At 36.1% G+C, this 21,304-nt stretch overlaps 2 protein-coding genes across 4 annotated transcripts; one reads left to right on the plus strand and one right to left on the minus strand.

Annotated features, from left to right (window-relative positions):
• Positions 1-564: 564 nt before the first annotated feature.
• rab24 (RAB24, member RAS oncogene family) lies at positions 565-12,041 on the minus strand. Of its 3 annotated transcripts, XM_063011963.1 has the most exons (10): positions 11,689-12,041; positions 7,697-7,837; positions 6,568-6,636; positions 6,363-6,471; positions 6,068-6,135; positions 3,757-3,856; positions 3,612-3,662; positions 3,464-3,523; positions 2,010-2,090; positions 565-1,842 (listed from the first exon to the last, which is right to left on the minus strand). In XM_063011963.1, exons 2-9 carry the CDS (start codon positions 7,808-7,810, stop codon positions 2,026-2,028), a joined length of 636 nt encoding a protein of 211 aa, XP_062868033.1. In that variant the 5' UTR covers positions 7,811-7,837; positions 11,689-12,041; the 3' UTR covers positions 565-1,842; positions 2,010-2,025. The 3 variants fall into 3 exon arrangements, with proteins under 3 accessions (XP_062868033.1, XP_062868032.1, XP_062868035.1); XM_063011962.1 differs by lacking the exon at positions 565-1,842 and having other exon boundaries at positions 1,992-2,090; positions 11,689-12,040; XM_063011965.1 differs by lacking the exon at positions 565-1,842 and having other exon boundaries at positions 1,992-2,090; positions 6,393-6,471; positions 11,689-12,036.
• Positions 12,042-14,198: 2,157 nt separating this feature from the next.
• taf9 (TAF9 RNA polymerase II, TATA box binding protein (TBP)-associated factor) lies at positions 14,199-20,621 on the plus strand. Its single transcript, XM_063011616.1, has 7 exons — positions 14,199-14,288; positions 15,623-15,704; positions 17,995-18,131; positions 18,262-18,396; positions 19,113-19,194; positions 20,081-20,191; positions 20,288-20,621. The coding sequence occupies exons 1-7, from the start codon at positions 14,253-14,255 to the stop codon at positions 20,452-20,454; spliced, it is 750 nt and encodes a 249-aa protein (XP_062867686.1). The 5' UTR covers positions 14,199-14,252; the 3' UTR covers positions 20,455-20,621.
• Positions 20,622-21,304: the final 683 nt, after the last annotated feature.

Consider the following 21,304-nt stretch of genomic DNA (forward strand, 5'->3'; position numbering starts at 1 on the left):
CCAAATAATTCCACTCACCAGAAGCATTCTCAGCACTGCAATAATACTAACGTGGTATTAAAAGGGTAGTGTGTTGTACTTGTTTTGAGTGTAGTAAGTGCAGTAGTGTTGTTGGGAATACACAGGTTTTTAATTAGTTAAGAGACTATGACTATCTTCTTGTCTTTTATCTGTGGACACGTTCTGATCTCAAGATACTGATGGCTTAAAATTTTTGGTTGGAGGGCTGTTCTCCTCCCGGCGTTGGCACTGAGGTTTATGTTTTGCACCTGCCACATTTACATCATAAGCTACCATGTTATTATTGAATTTGTTTCAATGCAGCCAATCTGGTCAATGAAGGTCCCCATAAATGGTGCAAATAAGGTGACAGTGTACAGACAAACAGATGGACAACAGTCAGTAAATGTATACCCACAACATTTAGCAGTAACTTAAAAAACAGACCAGACATGTGTACCTAATAAAGTGCTTGGTGAGTGTAATGTTCATGTACACAATACATTCATGTTTAGCAATGATTTTTATATTTAGAAAGAAAATCCCATTCACGACACGTCCAAGTAAAAAGTTAAAACAGATAATTATATTTTCATCACTGTAATTATGAACATCACATTCAACATGTGCTGCAAGTCGGCTCCCAGTTGGATAAATAAATTAGGCTGAAGTTGACGGCAAGCACATCTTTTTAGATTTCCAAAAGGCCAACATCATCTATAAACTCAATGAACTTAAATTTAAAGCTCACACAAATCCAGGAACTTGCATTGATAGGTGCACCTTAAGCAAAGGAACTTCCAGTATAGTATATGTAAATAAGCCAGCTCTCAGACTCCATGTGACTGTGAGCCATGTTTGCTTTTACATGAATATATGCAGACAGAACTTATAGAACATTCTCAGTTTGTCAGTAAATCTGTAGTCATCCTGTCAAATAAAACACCTCAGCACTGAGCTTCAGCCAGTTCCACACCAAAGTCTTGGTGGTCCAGCCTCCTTCTCCAACAAGGTTCGAAACCTTCCAAGTTTGGTTTAATGGTGGCAGGGAACAACGTGTTATTGAGACAGATATGAACTCGCCTCTACTCTGTGTCTCCTGAAAGCGAAGCTCAGAGTAATGATGGCAGCAGTAGTCCACTTTGTCCCAAACCTTACACTACTGTACACAATAGTATGTCTAATAAATGCACTACAAATGGTATGTAGAACAGAATGCAGTAAGAAAAACAGCCAGGTTGCCACTCATTTAAGTGTATGTCTCACCACTAAAGACAACAATGCCGTACATTGAAACAGCTTTCCTAAAGTATGAACTGTTCAGTTTGAGCAGACTGTGCTGCACCATTAGAAGCAATCTCTGTTTAGAAGGTAATAGTAATTAATGTACTGCAAAACACATTCAAAAGAACCAAAGGAAATGGTAAACCTATTTCTAGAATATTCATTTGAAAGAGTAGGTTGTTTGAAAAGTTGGAAATGTTGTCTTGTCTTGTTTTCAACTGTTCAAAAGCATTTATCACAATGCCTTTCCCCAGATGTCAAATCTTGTTCGAGAAGACGGCTGGCTGTGTCCTGGTTCCAATCATTTTATCAAGACTGGTGTCAGAAACAATCAAAAAGCAACCACACACATAGCTCAATGCTAAAAAAAAACGATAGATAAACCAGGCAAGCTAAACGTGAGAGTATGGCACAGTAACTTTTACCATGTGTGTAAACGTGAATGGTCACAGACCAAGAAATGTCAAACATCTCACTGCAGTTATACCAAGTGGGAAAAGGCAATGAGGAACAATGATCATTTCCATGCACTGTAGTTTCCAGTTCTTACTTCCTTTCCTGAACAGAAGGAGGAAGTGTGTCAGTGTTTTTCTCCATCAGTGTTGTCAAATTTTTCACCTTTCGCAATACAGCTTGTTTACCCACATACTTAATGGCAAAAAATGTTCTTTTTTTTTTTTTAAATAAGAAAGAAAGGGACAACCAGGTAAGACAATGCAACACACCGTCTCCTGTATTGGATCAGTTATGGCAGCAGGTATAAATATACGAGTCTTTCTTTTGGCTCAGGTTCACTCCTTTCTCTTCTGCAAGAAAAAGCAACAAGAAAAAAGCAAGATTAGATTTATAAAAATGTCCAAAGCTTTGTATTGTTATGGTGTTAACTTTATGAGCATAAGTCCTGTTCACGTATGGCAAGGAATGGTAGTTGTCAAAGTATAAAACTGACATGCTAGAAGTTACATGAAAGCTGATCTTAGATCAGATCAAATTGTGACATAGTTGTTGATGGCCGACAGGTTCACATAAATTATTCCGATACTGCTGATGATCTGGGATTCCTTGTTCTGTCTATTTAACTGCTAACTTTTCTTTTAGTTTTTAATACACTGTCACTGGACCAATTTCAAAATGTTCAGTGTGATTGTGTAATAAAGGACTGGATACAGCTTTTTGACTGGACATAAGGTGCCCATGTGATGACCATTCAAAGACTAGCAAGTGGCAACACCATAATAACCACCGGCAACCACCTACCGGAGTAACCCTTTAGCAACATTGTAGCAATCAGATAGAACAATCATAGCAACCTTCTGGTAACACCCTAGGAACACCCTGAAATACCACAGCAACAACCTTGGCTGGGTCACGAGCAAAGAAAAATGGTTCGCAGACAAAAATCATAAAAATTAAATAAACAAATGCTAACAGGCACATAAAAAAATAAACTTGTACACGAACACCCCATGTAAAGGCTTTACGTTACACCTTGTAGACCACAGTGGGACCAAATTGCCACCAATTTCATTACTGATGTATATTTTGTCTTGTGTTTTGTTTTGATTAATTTGATTATTATTTTTTTTTTTATATATATATAAATTTGATGTGTCCCCTGGGTTGCGGTAAAAATCATGGACAAAATGTGGGTCACTTGAAAAAACGTTTGAAAAACCCTGACCTTTGAAGGAGCGTCGTTTCGAATCCAGCTCTGCCTTCACCGGTCGAAAGGCTGGGCGGCTATATGAACAACGATTGGCCTGTTGTTCAGGTGGGGGGGGGCGGGACTTTAGACCGGAGGGGATACTCTCTCAGGAATGGGGCGGTAACACTGTTACAGTAGGCTTGCACATTTGCCAGGCAGCCACATACATAAAAATGCATTAGTGTGTGGAATGTGCTAGAATTGTTCTGTAGGCCTATAGCAAAGCATCACTGGATAAGTGACATCCTCTGACATTGTTCAAACAGTGAAAAAAATTCTATGTATGATGCCTGCATCTCCTTTTCTTCATTACAAAGTTATGAAGCCAAAGCCACCAAACAGGCGAGACGAGGCGAGGCAAGTTGTTATTTTGCCAACTTGAAGGGCACAATCATATACAGATATTACTTACACTTTTGGTTTGAGTGTATATAAATGTGAACAGGGCTTCAGTGTTTGTGTTGTGTCTCTTACCTGACATTAGCTCAAAAGCCGAGTTACTGAAGTCCTCTGCTACTTTCATGAAGAGTGTATCTAGGACAAAGTGTAAAAATTCAATTTTACTGTTTGCTTACATATTTTATGCTTTTCTACATTTAGAGAAAATTCCATACTTGCTTACCAACATTGTGTCCTGTTTTGCTAGAGGTCTCAAAGTGCTGTGCGCCAATTTCTGTGAAGTAGCGAGGACACGGCTTTATTACTGTTCACTGAAATGTCAATACTGATGGATCAATCAAAACACCTAGCATAACATGATTATTTACCCTCCACAAAGTCCTGTACATCATGATAATCGACTTGTCGGGCACTCCTGTCAGCTTCAATGAGGTCATTCTTGGTGCCACACAAATAGATCTTGCAGTGCTATTAATAAAAAATAAGGAAACAGGTCAAACAAAGTTAAATGTATCAGGTTTAAAATGACATGGCACATATCTTTGTGTCCAAGGTCATTATTTTCTAGTGATTATTATTTAATACATATCACATTTTCTACACTTACTTTGTGAACAATACCCATGTTTCTATGTATCAAAATTTAGGCAAGTCAGGTGGCACAACCATCCAAACAAGTCTACAAACGCTATTTCTAGAAAGCTGGGATATTTTGTAAACAGTGATTCCCTCCCATGTTACCAATTCATTATTGTGGAACGTTTCAGAACACTATAACTTCATTGTATTTTGTAAATATAAACAGATTTAGAGTTTAATCCCTACAACTCTGTCAAAAGGTTTGGATTTATCGGCATTAAGCAGATGCTTTTTATCCAAATCGACTAAAAGTACTGTGACAGTATATTGTCTAAGCAATTGAGAGTTAGGGGCCTTGCTTAAAGGCCCAACAGTGGCAACCTGGCAGTGGTGAGGCTTGAACCAGTGACCTTGCTATTACTAGTCCAGTACAGTGGTACCTTGAAACTCAACGTCAATTTCTTCTGGGACTGGCATTGATTTTAAAAGACATTGAGAAGGTATTTTTTCCCATAAGGATGTATGAGAAACCTGTTAATGCGTTCCATGGTCCCGCAGACTTGCATATATTTTAGGCTTATGGAAAATAATTGGGTTGTTTTTGACACTTATACACTGAAAATAACACAAATATAATATAAAAACACTGAAATTAAAAGCTGATCTCACAATTTTACAGAACCTTGAGCTGCAACACAAGTTTAAAAGTGAAACAGTGAGGAAAATCCAGATAAACACAGATACGTGTGGAGCTTTCAGAGTGGGTTTGACGGTTATTCCACACAAATGCAGATTCGTCTCATATGCACACTTTGATGATGTTTTACCGCTCAAGCCGAGCACTGAACAAAACGACTGTTCATTGTTAATTTAAAATTAAAAAGCACGAACACGTTCAGTTTAAGGGTAACATTGAGTCCAATTTTTTGTGTGTTGTAGGGATCAAACTTTAAATCTGTTTATATTTACAAAATACAATGAAGTTATCAGTAAAAGCACTGGAACTCTTTTGTGATTTTGTGATTAGCAAAAAAATAAAGGTAATTAACAGATTACAGATTCTTCCATTCACTGTGTTTTACTTAATGTTCCAACTTTTCTGGAAATGGGGTTTGTTTTTTTGTTTGTTTGACTCTTAACGCCATGTCAGCAGCTATAGTCAGCAGGGTTGAAGTAACATGTTTACAAAGTCAAAGTGGCGGTTGATTTGTTTCTCTATAGGAATTTATGAAATGACTTTAAATGGATTAGGGTGTTGTTTGAGTAACTGTGAGGGTGTAGAATTTTAATTGTTTTTTATATCTTATATGGCGTTTTTAGGCCCTTTTGCTTCTAAGAATTTAAGCAGTTTTTTTTTTTTTTTTTTTTGGTGGGGGGGGGGGGGGTGTTGTGCAGAGGTCTGGAAAGGGGGTTTGTAAAATTATTAACTTCTTAATTAAAAAATGAATTCATGAAAACATTACAGGGGTTTTGGTTAAGGAACTGAAATGTTAAACAGCCTCAAACAATATAATAGTTTGGGTTTTTTTGTTTTTTTGGTCTGTTTTTAATTTTTTCCCTTTTTCTCCCCCCTCAGCGCATCCAATTGTTCAATTTGCATCGTGCTTCCTCTCTGTCTATGTCGAACCCTGCCCTGACCGAGGAGATCGAAGCTAACCCATATCCCCTCCGAAACATGAGCAACAGCCGGATGCATTTTTGCCACCCACACATTGATGAGTGTGGCACCACCCAGCGTTGCGTGTGGAGAGACACACCCTAAGGGCACTCTTCCTCATCTCTGTGCAGGCGCCTCTGATCAGCCAGCAGAGGTCGTAATCGCATTCAGACAGAGAAAAACCCACATCCGGTTCTTTGTCCCGCCTCCCCAACTGAGCAACCGGCCAATCGTTGCTCATACAGCCACTCAGCCTCGAACCGGTAAGGCAGAGCTGGATTCGATATGATGTACTCAGAATCCAGCTCTGGTTGCAGCATGTCTTTTTTTACCGCTGTGCCACCGGAGCGGCACAGTATAATAGTTTTGAAGTGTCTAATTGCACCAATAAAAAAAAAACACAACTTTTCCAACAACTAGAAATGCTAGAAATAAGTGTTTACCTCCTCACAGGTCTGTAGCTCCTTTACCCAGAATCTGGCTCTCTGGAAACTGGTGTTATCAGTCAAGTCTAAACATGAAAAGTTCAATAAATCATGATGAAAGTAATAAGAACGGGATGTTTTTACACAAAACCTCAAACTAAAAATCACCTGAAAGATCATTTTAGATAAAAAAAAATGTAAACAGTGAGATTATCAGCACTGCTGATGATGCTTAAATATTTTCATCTGAAACATTTACAGGACATGAAACTCACATTAGCTTACATAACAAATACTACCTGAAGGCGAATACCTACAACTTCCTTAAAAAAAGGAACTGTACCATAACACACAATAGCAGCCCGGGCTCCTCTGTAGTAAATTCTACTCATGGCCTCGTAGCGCTCAGATCCTGCCGTGTCCTGTACAGAATGATACAGAATGTTTGACTTCTCATGGTTTTACTGTTTGTGTTGGACTAGTTAAAAGTCATCACAAGTTGTCATGACATGACTTACCCATATTCCCAATGTAATCACTTTGTCACCAACGTTAATAGCCTTGGCAACAAATGCGGCACCAATGGTCTGTTAAAAACATATGACAAGAATGTTATGAAAAAAAAAAAAGAAAATTGTGCAAGATTAAAATCTACAAATCATCCAGAGGTCTTACACAGACATCTGAGGTGACGTGTTGAGCAATAGTGGGAAACTTAGTGCGCTAGGAATTACCGCAGTAGAGAAAAACAGTTGGGAAATCATTGGCACTAAAATAGTATTGTGGTATTAAATAGTACAATATTGGTACTACAAAGCTTCATACCCAGCAGTGTTAAGGTTACTGTTTAGGAAAACTATAAATCAAACTGGCAAGTGTTTAACTTACGACATTAAATAATTGTAGAAAGTAAGAAAGTCTGTTTTTATCTGTTTTATTTATAAGGAATGCTAGTCTTCTCAGTGGATTATTTTGAATATTCCATTTAATAAAAACTATAAATCTCATTTCTGAAAAGCTGGGACATTTTGTAAAATGCATTAGAAACAAGAATCTGTGATTTGTTACCATTAAACCTTAATTTAACTGACAAACATCTTAATGTTTTGGCTGACCAACCTGCTATGGCTCTTATCATGGCTGAATAAAGGGTTCCATCAAGTCAAAGTAGGGGTCGATTTGTTTCTTTTAGGAGTTTACAGGGTTAGGGTGTTTGTGAGACTGTGAGGGTGTAGAGTTTAATTGATTTTTTACTATCTTATATGGTGTTTTTAAGTGCTAGTGCTTCTAGGAATTTAAGCAGTTTTTGGAGGGGACTGAAGTGAAGATTTCCTTGTAGTTGTTTGCATTGTAGAATTTTGTTCTGGTGTTGTTAATTTTTTGGCATGCATAGAGGACAGAGGTTACAACAGAACGTATAAATACAATGTATATTTTGTTTGCTTAGTTTTAATTACATTATTTTTTATTTTATTTGTAAATTGTTTCCAATAAATATAACCAAAGTAATAGAATAAACTACTTAATAAATGTACAATGCCATGAAAGCAAAATAACATCACAATAAGAAAAGCATCCACAGCATCCATACATACATGCAGTATTTCTACACACATGCAAAAACTGGATTTAGGTCTTTATACTTACATTCTGATAGGGTCCGACAAGGAAGCGATGGTGAACATATCTCTCCACCAGACTGGTTTTGCCCACACTCTCCTTGCCCAGCATGACCACCTTGGCATCAACACGCATGGTCATAGTCTGTTTCTAATAATGGAAATAAATCTGAAAAAAAGAGGAACATACATAAATACTGAAGCTGTGGGTTAAATATGTTCCACCAAATACTGAAGCTGTGGGTTAAATATGTTCCACCAAATACTGAAGCTGTGGGTTAAATATGTTCCACCAAATACTGAAGCTGTGGGTTAAATATGTTCCACCAAATACTGAAGCTGTGGGTTAAATATGTTCCACCAAATACTGAAGCTATGGGTTAAATATGTTCCACCAAATACTAAAGCTGGGGGTTAAATATGTTCCACCAAATACTGAAGCTGTGGGTTAAATATGTTCCACCAAATACTGAAGCTGTGGGTTAAATATGTTCCACCAAGTACTGAGTCTGTGGGTTAAATATGTTCCACCAAATACTGAAGCTGTGGGTTAAATATGTTCCACCAAATACTGAAGCTGTGGGTTAAATATGTTCCACCAAATACTGAAGCTGTGGGTTAAATATGTTCCACCAAATACTGAAGCTGTGGGTTAAATATGTTCCACCAAATACTGAAGCTGTGGGTTAAATATGTTCCACCAAATACTGAAGCTGTGGGTTAAATATGTTCCACCAAATACTGAAGCTGTGGGTTAAATATGTTCCACCAAATACTAAAGCTGGGGGTTAAATATGTTCCACCAAATACTGAAGCTGTGGGTTAAATATGTTCCACCAAATACTGAGTCTGTGGGTTAAATATGTTCCACCAAAAACTGAAGCTGTGGGTTAAATATGTTACACCAAATACTGAAGCTGTGGGTTAAATATGTTCGACCAAATACTAAAGCTAGGAGTTAAATATGTTCCACCAAATACTGAAGCTGTGGGTTAAATATGTTCCACCAAATACTGAAGCTGTGGGTTAAATATGTTCCACCAAATACTGAAGCTGTGGGTTAAATATGTTCCACCAAATACTAAAGCTGGGGGTTAAATATGTTCCACCAAATACTGAAGCTGTGGGTTAAATATGTTCCACCAAATACTGAAGCTGTGGGTTAAATATGTTCCACCAAATACTAAAGCTGGGGGTTAAATATGTTCCACCAAATACTGAAGCTGGGGGTTAAATATGTTCCACCAAATACTGAAGCTGGGAGTTAAATGAATATGTTCCACCAAATACTGAAGCTGGGAGTTAAATGAATATGTTCCACCAAATACTTAAGCTGTGGGTTAAATATGTTCCACCAAATACTGAAGCTGGGGGTTAAATATGTTTCACCAAATACTGAAGCTGGGGATTAAAGGATTATGTTCCACCACATGCTGAAGCTGGGAGTTAAATGAATATGTTCCACCAGATACTGAAGCTGGGGGTTAAATATGTTCCACCAAATACTGAAGCTGGGAGTTAAATAAATATGTTCCACCAAATACTGAAGCTGGGAGTTAAATAAATATGTTCCACCAGATACTGAAGCTGGGGGTTAAATAAATATGTTCCACCAAATACTGAAGCTGGGGGTTAAATATGTTCCACCAAATACTGAAGCTGGGGGTTAAATATGTTCCACCAAATACTGAAGCTGGGGGTTAAATAAATATGTTCCACCAAATTCTGAAGCTGGGGGTTAAATATGTTCCACCAAATACTGAGGATGGGGGTTAAATAAATATGTTCCACCAAATTCTGAAGCTGGGGGTTAAATATGTTCCACCAAATACTGAAGCTGGGGGTTAAATATGTTCCACCAAATTCTGAAGCTGGGGGTTAAATATGTTCCACCAAATACTGAGGCTGGGGGTTAAATAAATATATTCCACCAAATACTGAAGCTGGGGGTTAAATAAATATGTTCCACCAAATACTGAGGCTGGGGGTTAAATAAATATATTCCACCAAATACTGAAGCTGGGGGTTAAATATGTTCCACCAAATACTGAGGCTGGGGGTTAAATAAATATGTTCCACCAAATTCTGAAGCTGGGGGTTAAATATGTTCCACCAAATACTGAAGCTGGGGGTTAAATAAATATGTTCCACCAAATACTGAGGCTGGGGGTTAAATAAATATATTCCACCAAATACTGAAGCTGGGGGTTAAATATGTTCCACCAAATACTGAGGCTGGGGGTTAAATAAATATGTTCCACCAAATTCTGAAGCTGGGGGTTAAATATGTTGCACCAAATACTGAAGCTGTGGGTTAAATATGTTCCACCAAATACTGAAGCTGTGGGTTAAATATGTTCCACCAAATACTGAAGCTGGGGGTTAAATATGTTCCACCAAATACTGAAGCTGGGGGTTAAATATGTTCCACCAAATACTGAAGCTGGGGGTTAAATATGTTCCACCAAATACTGAAGCTGGGGGTTAAATATGTTCCACCAAATTCTGAAGCTGGGAGTTAAATAAATATGTTCCACCAAATACTGAGGCTGGGGGTTAAATAAATATGTTCCACCAAATTCTGAATCTGGGGGTTAAATATGTTCCACCAAATACTGAAGCTGGGGGTTAAATATGTTCCACCAAATTCTGAAGCTGGGAGTTAAATAAATATGTTCCACCAAATACTGAAGCTGGGGGTTAAATAAATATGTTCCACCAAATACTGAGGCTTAAAGGATTATGTTCCACCGAATACTGAGGCTGGGGGTTAAATAAATATGTTCCACCAAATACTGAAGCTGGGGGTTAAATAAATATATGTTCCACCAAATACTGAAGCTGGGGGTTAAATAAATATATGTTCCACCAAATACTGAAGCTGGGGGTTAAATAAATATATTCCACCAAATACTGAAGCTGGGGGTTAAATAAATATATTCCACCAAATACTGAGGCTTAAAGGATTATGTTCCACCGAATACTGAGGCTGGGGGTTAAATAAATATGTTCCACCAAATACTGAAGCTGGGGGTTAAATAAATATATGTTCCACCAAATACTGAAGCTGGGGGTTAAATAAATATATGTTCCACCAAATACTGAAGCTGGGGGTTAAATAAATATATTCCACCAAATACTGAAGCTGGGGGTTAAATAAATATGTTCCACCAAATACTGAAGCTGGGGGTTAAATATGTTCCACTAAATACTGAAGCTGGGGGTTAAATATGTTCCACCAAATACTGAAGCTGGGGGTTAAATAAATATATGTTCCACCAAATACTGAAGCTGGGGGTTAAATAAATATATTCCACCAAATACTGAAGCTGGGGGTTAAATATGTTCCACCAAATACTGAAGCTGGGGGTTAAATATGTTCCACCAAATACTGAAGCTGGGGGTTAAATATGTTCCACCAAATACTGAAGCTGGGGGTTAAATATGTTCCACCAAATACTGAAGCTGGGGGTTAAATATGTTCCACCAAATACTGAAGCTGGGGGTTAAATATGTTCCACCAAATACTGAAGCTGTGGGTTAAATATGTTCCACCAAATACTGAAGCTGGGGGTTAAATAAATATATTCCACCAAATACTGAAGCTGGGGGTTAAATATGTTCCACCAAATACTGAAGCTGGGGGTTAAATAAATATGTTCCACCAAATTCTGAAGCTGGGGGTTAAATAAATATATTTAATCAAATACTGAGGCTTAAAGGATTATGTTCCACCAAATACTGAAGCTGGGGGTTAAAAAAATATGTTCCACCAAATACTGAAGCTGGGGGTTAAATAAATATGTTCCACCAAATACTGAAGCTGGGGGTTAAAAAAATATGTTCCACCAAATACTGAGGCTTAAAGGATTGTGACTAAGATGAACTTAGTCCAGTGGTTAATGTGGAAGTAAATACTGTAATAGTAGCTGTTAAAATAAGATATTCTAAAAGTAGTTACCCAGACGTGATGATTTCACAACAAAACTTGAATTATATTCTACAAGTTTTCCCACTTACCTTATTTAGTGTAGTGATAATGTTGACAAGTGTCAGAGGCTGTTACAATCTCATAGTGAAACTGAAAGCTCTGGTGATGTATAAAAGATTATGAGCTTTGTTTTGTGGCTACTAAGTCATACAACAAATATTAGCATCGGGCTAAAACGCCTATGCTGTTCACCACTGTCCAGTCAGCTAGCAGGTAGCCAGGTATGCTAACTATCCACTAACCGACTTATTATCGCCAATTCAGATAAACTATGCTAACGTAACGTATTTAACAAACTCCATCACATCCTTTAGCAAATCGACTCTAAATTGCGTAACTGTGTTAGCGTCAGTTTGCCACCCCGACCGACCAATGTTTTCTCACATACAACCGCTGAAACCAACACCCTCCTATGCGCAGCTACGTGAAACTAGGTCCCGTCCAAAAACCAACACTCGCACTACTAAATAGTGACTCAAATTAGTACACCACCAATAGTGTAGTCACCTTCTATATAGTCAATAACATGTGATTTGGGACGCAGCCTTATCTTGACGCGTTAATCCAAAACATTTTATAATAAAAGTCCAAAATGTGGCAATTGAAACAACAATATTTTTTTTTACTTTTTTTTTTTTTTTTAATCAACAATATTACATAAACATACATATAGTATATATGAACACATTATAAAAAAAAAAATATGCAGAGAAATAAAAAATATAAACATAAAAGAAAAAAACAAAGCCAGAGGAATTACAATCATCTAAAATAAATCTTGTACCAAAAGTATATTATATCAAATGAAAGTCAATAAAAGATAAATAAGTAAATGAATGAAAATCTCCTTAGAAAATGCTATCCTTATATAAATTTAAAGTGTTTTAAAACAGTTACCAATTTACATAATTTCTTATTTAATGCAGGTCTCAAAGAATTAATTGTTTGTAAATATTTTCAAATCTGAATTTATAAAAGAAATAAAAGATGGCAATTTTTTAGCATTTTTAACTTTATGAATATAATATTTAGCTAATATTATTAGTAAGTTAATTATATAAGACTCAATCGGCTGGAAATTAGGGTTATCAAATATATAATAAATATATTGACTTTTAATTGGAATATCTTTGCCAGTTTTTTTCCCCAAATCCCAGAACACAGAACAGATCAACCCAAAAGGAAAATGTATAGACACATTCAAAAAATAAATGATTCATGGATTCACTAAAGCATTTACAGAAGATACACCTATCAGAAATGTTAATAAATCTACTCAATCTAGCACTGACTGGGTAGCGTTTATGAAGTATTTTAAAAACATCTCTTATTTTTAAATTTATATGATAAATTCCAAATTAACTGCCTTTTTTAATATCTCCAGGTATGTGAGAGATAGTTCTTAAACTAAAATTTTGAATAAGAAGGTATTCAATATATATTTGTTATAAATATTTTTATCCATTATATTAAACCCTTCAATATATATACTGTACGTATATTAAGATCTAGGGACAATGTGTTGTTGGGATTGAAAAGAAATTACCTTTAAGAAGAGAAAAAAAACCATCTGGAATAGCATCACAATTTTTTTTGTATTGTATTTTTGAACAAACGTTCCCATTTATATCACAAAAGTTCAACATTTTTATTAAGTTAATGGTGAATAAATATTAAATTATTTTCAAACAATGATTGAACAAAAATTGTTTTTCCTTTATAGACTATGTGTTCATTACAACAATAATAATAACAATAATAACAATAAATTAATTTTTTTAAATAAATTAATTAAATAAAAATAAATTAACAAATAATTATTTTTTAATTTCCCTCAGGATCAATATTTCTATCTATCTATTTATCTGTCTATCTAATAATAATTATCACTATATTAATAATAATTATTATTATTATATTAAAAGTAATAATAATTAGTAGTGGTAGTAATAGTAGTTAGTTTGTTTGTTAGATGCCCTGTCATTTTTGTTCAGAACTGTGACCATATAACAGATCGTTTAATAAAGTTAGACTTTGTAGCATTATTAAGATTTATAGTTTTTGTAGTTGTCCTCACTATTCACTATTAAATCATTTACTTCATTTAGAAACTTAGGAGTTTCCAATCAGATTCCTGAAACACAAGTTAACCAAGTGATCGAATTACAGCCATTATCTCTCGGAGAAATCATTCATTTATTGCTGTTTTACCACTGCTTTATTCTATTCAGGGTCGCGGTGGGTCAAAGTTACTGGGCGAAAGGCAGAAAACTCCCCGGACAAGTTGCCAGTCCATCACAGGGTAAACATACACACACACATTCACACACACTCACTTTTGGGGGACTTTAGTATCTCCAGTTAACCTGACTGCATGTTTTTAAACTGTGTGAGGAAACCCACACAGACACGGGGAGAACTCCACACAGAAAGGATCCGGACAGCTCCACCTGGGACTCGAACACAGAACCTTCTTTCTGTGAGGAGACTTTTCTTGTCGCCGGTTAGAAAAACGTGGGCCGGAGCAGCATGTAACAGGATGTGACCTCACCAAGATGGATTTTGGGGGCGGGCCTTGAGAGCTGTTGTAAAAATGGCGTCTCCGAAAACGGTTCCCAAAGATGCGCAGGTACAGAGATATAATGTCGACAAAGTAAACTATGTTTATGCTGTTTTGTGTTGGTTTGTTTTGTTTTACAATAATGCGAAGCAAAACACTTCGGCTGAGGTGCAGGAGTTTAATAAAACGGGCTGAATGAATACACGGTGAAAGCGCGCGCAGCTAGCCTCACTGCTAATGCTCGGCATGTATAAATACAAGCTGCCTGCTTGTGCTTCAGATAAACCAAACAACCTGTCGAAGCTTCTGCCGTTTAATCTATTGATTATAATAAACATTTGTCATGTACAATATGATTCTCTGTTAGTGGTTGTAATAAGAACAGCTTGACTGTACAGTTTGACTTATTTAATGTTCTTAATCATAACTGTAACTGGAATAGGCTACTGTATAAACCGTGCCTTAAAAATCGCTTTATTTACGCATTAATGTTTGTATAGTACATTGAGGTCATATTTTAGGTACATTAAAGTAAAATGGGACCAAAGATTATGAGTATTCATTAAGTAAATTAGATTAAAGCACAAGCAAACTGCTAAATAAACTGCATTGAATACAATGTACAAATAAGTAAAATAGATTATTCTAAAAGTAATAGGCTGTGTAAAAGTGCTGTGCTAAAATACAGTATACAAAAAAAATGGATTTAAAAATGTAAACATTTAAGTTAGGTTGTCCTGGGTTCGATCCCAGGTGGGGCGGTCTGGGTCCTTTCTGTGTGGAGTTTGCATGTTCTCCCCGTGTCTGCATGGGCAGCTCCGGTTTTCTTCCACAGTCCAAAGACATGTAAGTGAGGTGAATTGAAGATACAAAGTTGTTCATGACTGTGTTTGACATTAAAACTTGTGAACTAATGAATTTTGTGTAACAAGTAACTACTGTTTCTGTCATGAATGTAACTAAAGTGTGTAAAACATGACGTTAAAATCCACATTTAGGTTTAAGATCTTTTGCGAGTTTATTCCAGTTGTATTTAGTTTGGATCAGATTAGTGATCTCATCACATTTTTCATTCTTTCATTTTCACGAATCGCTTTTTCCTGGTAAATAAAGTGAAAGGCAGGAGTAGGTAGACATTGGACAATCGCAATACGCCTTCAATCAGCAAGCTTTATGTGTGTGAATGTACAGTTGCAATCAGAAATATCTGATTTAGTACCAAGTAAGGCTTATCATACTGTATTGGACTTCATTTTCATCAACTGCATTATCATGGTCAGGCTCCATTGGGAAACTCTTGGACGCAGGAATACCCCATGCAACAGCCGACCCCAACTCATGTTTGTGTAGATGCTCGGCCAGCTAAAATGTTTTTTGTTTGTTTGTTTGTCTGTTTTGTAAAGGTCATGATGCAGATTTTAAAAGACATGGGTATCACAGAGTATGAACCAAGAGTCATCAACCAGATGCTGGAGTTTACATACAGTAAGTAATTGTTGTATGTATGTTAGTCATTGTAACAAGATTTCATCCAACTTTCATACATAGTGTGTTTCACTTCTGAGTAAATTAGGGGGTTTTTTCTAGTGAAAAAAAATGTAAACATTTTTACCAAAATATGGCTTTACAGTTTTGGTAATATGTGAGCAAACAAATTATTATGATGCATGCATCACAGTATTTTGTGATTAAACATATTTGTTGTATGAAACATGTATTTTTGCAGTGTTGTTTAGGCCTCATTTCAAGGTTAGTTGAATATGTTGATTTAGAAGTAAAGTGTAATTGTGCATAAAATGTGCAGAAGTTTGTAGCAGATGTGCTGACTAAGGGTGTCTTAGTCAGCATGCAGTGTTCTGCAGAAGACTGTATGTCACAAAAAGGCAATATGCTATTTTTTTTCCAACTAGGTCAGTTCATTCACTGAGCTCCAGTACCATGTGCTAAGATCCATGCACTCAAGTCAACAATTAAATATTTGGTAAAGCAACCTTGTTTTCATGCACCCAAAATGGACTTTTTCCACCCATTATTTAAAAAAAATTAATAAAATAAAAAAAAAAAAAATTTAGACACACTGTTTTATTTATATATATATATATATATATATATATATATATATATATAAAAGGTTTTTATGCTTATTGTCAGTTTTTAATGTTTTATATTTTATAATAAATCCTTAAATAATGTCATACTCATCATATCTGTTTTGTCAATAATTGTACAATGTAATAATTCTATTATATTGTACAATTACATTATCAATTACATGTAACAATTAGGGGTGGGCGATATGGCCCTAAAATAATATCACGATATTTCAGGTTATTTTTGCGATAACGATATTTTTGGCGATATAACAAAACACTGAAAAATATTTTATTTATTTCGAGAAAACACTATTGCAAAAAAATATATAATGTTCAGGTTTTATTTAGAATTAATATAAGTTAACACATTGTAAAAAAATGTAGGAAGTATATAAGAATTACACACTTTTCTTTATTTTGTCTTTCCAGTAAAAATAATGTAACATAATGTAATGGCGAAGTCAGACGATTTTCATAGGGGTGGCCAGACTGAGACCATTGCTCACACAGGGGTGGCACAGAAACTGATACTTTTTTTTATGTGGTCACTCATTTATTTACCTATACAGGCAGTGAGTGCCATGTAGAATTACATCACGAATACCTGCATACTAATAATAAGCTTTTTTTCTCTTTCTATTTTCACTGACAAGTAAAAAAAAAACAAAAGAAAATATAGCCTATAACCTTAACATTATGAGAAAGAATTTCAAAGATATTCCTTTGCAATACTTGATCATTTGGCTGCTAACTTGTGTGTAATTATGACACTCAGTTGAACCCCAGAACATGCCAGTGTGAATGCATGGAAAACACATTTTAATTTTCTTTTAACAATATGATACAGACTGACCAACACTATTAAGCCAAATAAGCATTGAAAATTGACTTTACTTTTAATAGCCTTCTACAATGCTGGAGCTTTTTAAAACGGAATATTTTCTTTTAAATAGAAGTGTTATTTAACTGCTATTAAATTGTTTGGCGGATAACCGCCCAACCTGGCAACACTGGAACGCGCAGAGCCCGGTGGGCCTTTACTCGTAGCGCGCCACAATTACTACTAAGTACAGTAGTAGTATTAGTACTAAGTAATAGTAGTACTACATCTGTGTTGGTGGTTGACATTATTGTTAAGAGTATTCCTGCACTGGTTGGTGGAGGTGCTCGGTTGAATTGCGTCCCTGTGTAAACCTGCGTGCAGAAATACTTCCGCAAAAAAGTTGCCGGCGGGTTTGGGTTGCCAAAGATTAATTTATGGTGGATTTGGAGTTTTTGGAACGAGCTCCTCCACCGCAGAGCCGCGTTCCGCCATACTCGTTACTGTACCCAAATGACCCACGTAACGAACGTACGCCATTTGCGTAGCTGTGTGACGTCATTACGTAAAGTACGCAGAATATCGCTTTTATCCCGATATGGTACTTTTTGTATCGTTTGAAAATTATACCGGTATTATCGTGAACGATACGATATAGCACACCCCTAGTAACAATTGTACAATATCTGTATAGTCTTGTTTGTATATTGTATTGTTTGTATATTGTAGAGAGATAACAGCCAAAAACTAATTCCTTGTGTGTGTATACATACTTGCCGAATAAAGCTAATTCTGATAAGTCATTTTGAGTTGCATTTTATGTATACAAGGTGCTTTAGTGTTACTGTTTCACCTCTTGTAGGATATGTAACAACTATAATCGAAGATGCCAAAATATATGCTACCCACGCTAAGAAGTCAAACGTGGATGCAGACGACATAAGGTTAGCCATCCAGTGTCGAATGGATCAGTCCTTCACATCACCACCACCACGAGATGTAAGTCACTCTCTCTCTCTCTCTCTCTCTCTCTCTCTCTCTCGCTCTCGTAGAATCTGTATACAAGAGTTCTTTCAAATCATGCAGTACGGTCTCTTATTAAACAATGTCTTTTTTTTAATATATAAAGTTTCTCCTGGAGGTTGCAAGACAGAAGAATGTGACCCCTCTGCCTTTAATTAAGCCGTATGCAGGTCCACGTTTACCACCAGATCGCTACTGTTTAACTGCCCCAAACTACAGGCTCAAGTCTCTGCAGAAAAAGGTTAGTTTAAATTGATTTTATCCAGTATGGTGCGAATGAAGAAAAATAATTATTTGGAAAATGGGACATAAGCCTTATTCGGATTGCATACATTGATCAAGGGGGACATACAATTGAAGTAAAAATTTTGCATGCACTTAAAAAAGAACCTTTGTTATTGTACTTTTGAGATTTTGATGATTAATATTTTAAACAGTTTTTATTCATAAATATGCACCATAAACACAGTTAATTAAACATTCTGATGGTAGATTTGAAATAAGATGTTGGCAAACAGTTCATTACAGGCACTAAATAACATGCTAATCAAAAAACAGAGTTGCAGGTGGAATCTTAAAGCACTTCTTGACAACATTAGTATAGTTATTTATTCACATGCAGTTTTTTAATTATCTGACCGTGGTTGTCATTTGGAGACATGAAAAAAAATAAGGAAAATGACTTCATTAAACACATTCAATCAGAGAGGGAGCAATAAATGTTGTTAAAGAACTACAAAGCCTCAAGTGATTCCAGGATTAGTAAACATGAAATTGCTATCTATAATGTAAAGCCAGTCCCAATTTCATAACTCTTTAGTCGCCATGCTGTATATTTCCAAAACATGTCAATACAATGTCATGCTAAATTTAAAGTTGTATGAAACAATTCAAGGTTTTTTGAAATAGTATATTTCAGCAGATAAGGTGTGGCTTGATACTATTATTGTTGCTCAGGTGTCCTCATCAGCAGGCAGAATAACGGTGCCACGGCTCAGTGTGGGAGCGGTTACCAGTCGACCAAGCACGCCAACTCTTGGTGAGTCAAACCTGTTGGATGTGACACACAAAAATAGTCATTTGTGTTAGGCCAGTGGTACCTTTTTTTGCACAACGGACCGGTGTCATATAAGACATAATTTCACGGACCGGCGGGGGTGGTGAGGTTTAAAATAGAATAACTACTACTGTACTATGAGCTTTTTAGCTGCAACGAGACGCTGCTCCCACCTAGGGGTGATTAGAAACAATAACACCCGAAAAAAGTAAGGTTTTCATTGCTGATGTAGCAATCTGTAATTATTTATTCTTTCTGTGCGGCCCAGGAAATAAATGACCCACGGACCAGTACCGGTCTGCGGCCTAGTGGTTGGGGACCACTGTGTTAGGCTGCATAGTGTAATAGCCAGAAATAAGCATTGATTTGAAACAATGGATATCCAAACTGAATTTGGGAATTGTTTAAAGAATCAAATATTTAAAAATTATATAATATTAAAAGTGGAGATAGACATTCTTTGTGGGGAGGGTGCGTTTTTTGGAAAACTTTCACTTCGCTATGGGTGGCAATTACATCCATTCAAAATATAATCTACAATACAAAGTGTGCTTCAGTCGTCAGTCAAGGGGTCTGAATACTTTCTGGAACTGCTGTATGGATGTTATCACAAAGGCATTTTTCTTAAATTTGGATGTATTAAATTCCCCTGTGCATAACACTCTTGTTGGCCAACAGTGAGCCCTAACATAACAGTTGAAGTCACTTTTTAAGTATATTTAGGTTCAGATATACAACTTGGAAGAATAAAATCGAAAAGAAATGAGAGCGACATCAGCAAGTTGTTGTCTGCTACTGTGAACATAGGGTTATTTTTAGGTCAATATATAACTGCCAAATGTAATATATCTCTTGTGATTATCCTCAGCTACCCCGTCAGTGCAGACAATAGGCACAAAAGTAGGAACACCTGTATCACTAACAGGACAGCGCTTTACTGTTCAGATCCCCTCCTCACAGACTACAACTACCAAGTTAGGTCAGTGTTTCATCATATTTCCTCATCATGATAGATTTTTCATTTTATGTCATTTAATCAGTTTTTGTCAATTGATGTAAATATTTTTTTATACAGCTACCCTGACTACTCCAGGCACGGTGCAGAATGTCCTCATCAATCCCTCCCTGATTTGCTCCAAGAACATCCTCATTACAACCAACGTAATGCCTCAGAACTCATCCAGCGAGTCAGGCTCGCTGAAAAGAAAGCATGAAGATGATGATGATTATGATACTTTATGACACTGTATATAAGCTGTGATACTTTAGTAATTTGGTTGCCTGATTTTCTTGTAAATATTCTAATATGCTTTTGAGATTTGTTTTCAGTCTGCACCATCACGTAAACCAGTAACTACAGTAACAGTGCTATTTTTTGTAAGTAAATAATAAAATCTTTGTGAAATGTTTTAAGGTTCTTGTTCAGAAATAGTATGATTCTTATTATTTTATATTAGACAAGAATGATAATTGAACCTGAATTCTACTTACTATACTGTGTCCAAACATATATTAACAATATTTATCCAGTTTAAAGGGTGAACAAAGAGATGTAGAAGTAAGAGCTGTCCCATTTTACAAAATTCTGCAAATTCATTCATTTTACAAATATGCATCAAATTTGTAGATGTTTTATCACTATATGTGATTGTTCATGTAACCAAAATTGGCCAAATCTTTTAACAGATTTGTAAACAGTACAAGTCTGCATTTTATTACAGTCTGGGCTACTTTTATATTGGGACAGAAATTCAACATGTGTTTGATCTGATTCAACCTCAGTCTTAACATTCAGATTGGAATTCAGGAGTTTGCACTCTTGTTTAACTACCAAATATTCATACTTTTTTCAGTCTCTCCCTTTTATACATCCCAAATTGGATATACCCAATTAACCCGTGCCCTTAAGTGACCACTGCTATTTCCCAGCTCACTGCTCCGTCATCACTTGAAGACACTGACCGCTACTTTTTATCACCGGGCATCCTTTTTGTCATGGGTAATGTGTCATGAATGTAAGCAAAGTGTAAAACATGAAGTTAAAATCCTAAAAAGACATTGTTTATACTGAGTATACACAGATCCTTTAAAC

The sequence above is a fragment of the Trichomycterus rosablanca genome, chromosome 16 (genome assembly GCF_030014385.1).
Source record: "Trichomycterus rosablanca isolate fTriRos1 chromosome 16, fTriRos1.hap1, whole genome shotgun sequence".
Taxonomy (NCBI): Eukaryota; Metazoa; Chordata; class Actinopteri; order Siluriformes; family Trichomycteridae; genus Trichomycterus; species Trichomycterus rosablanca.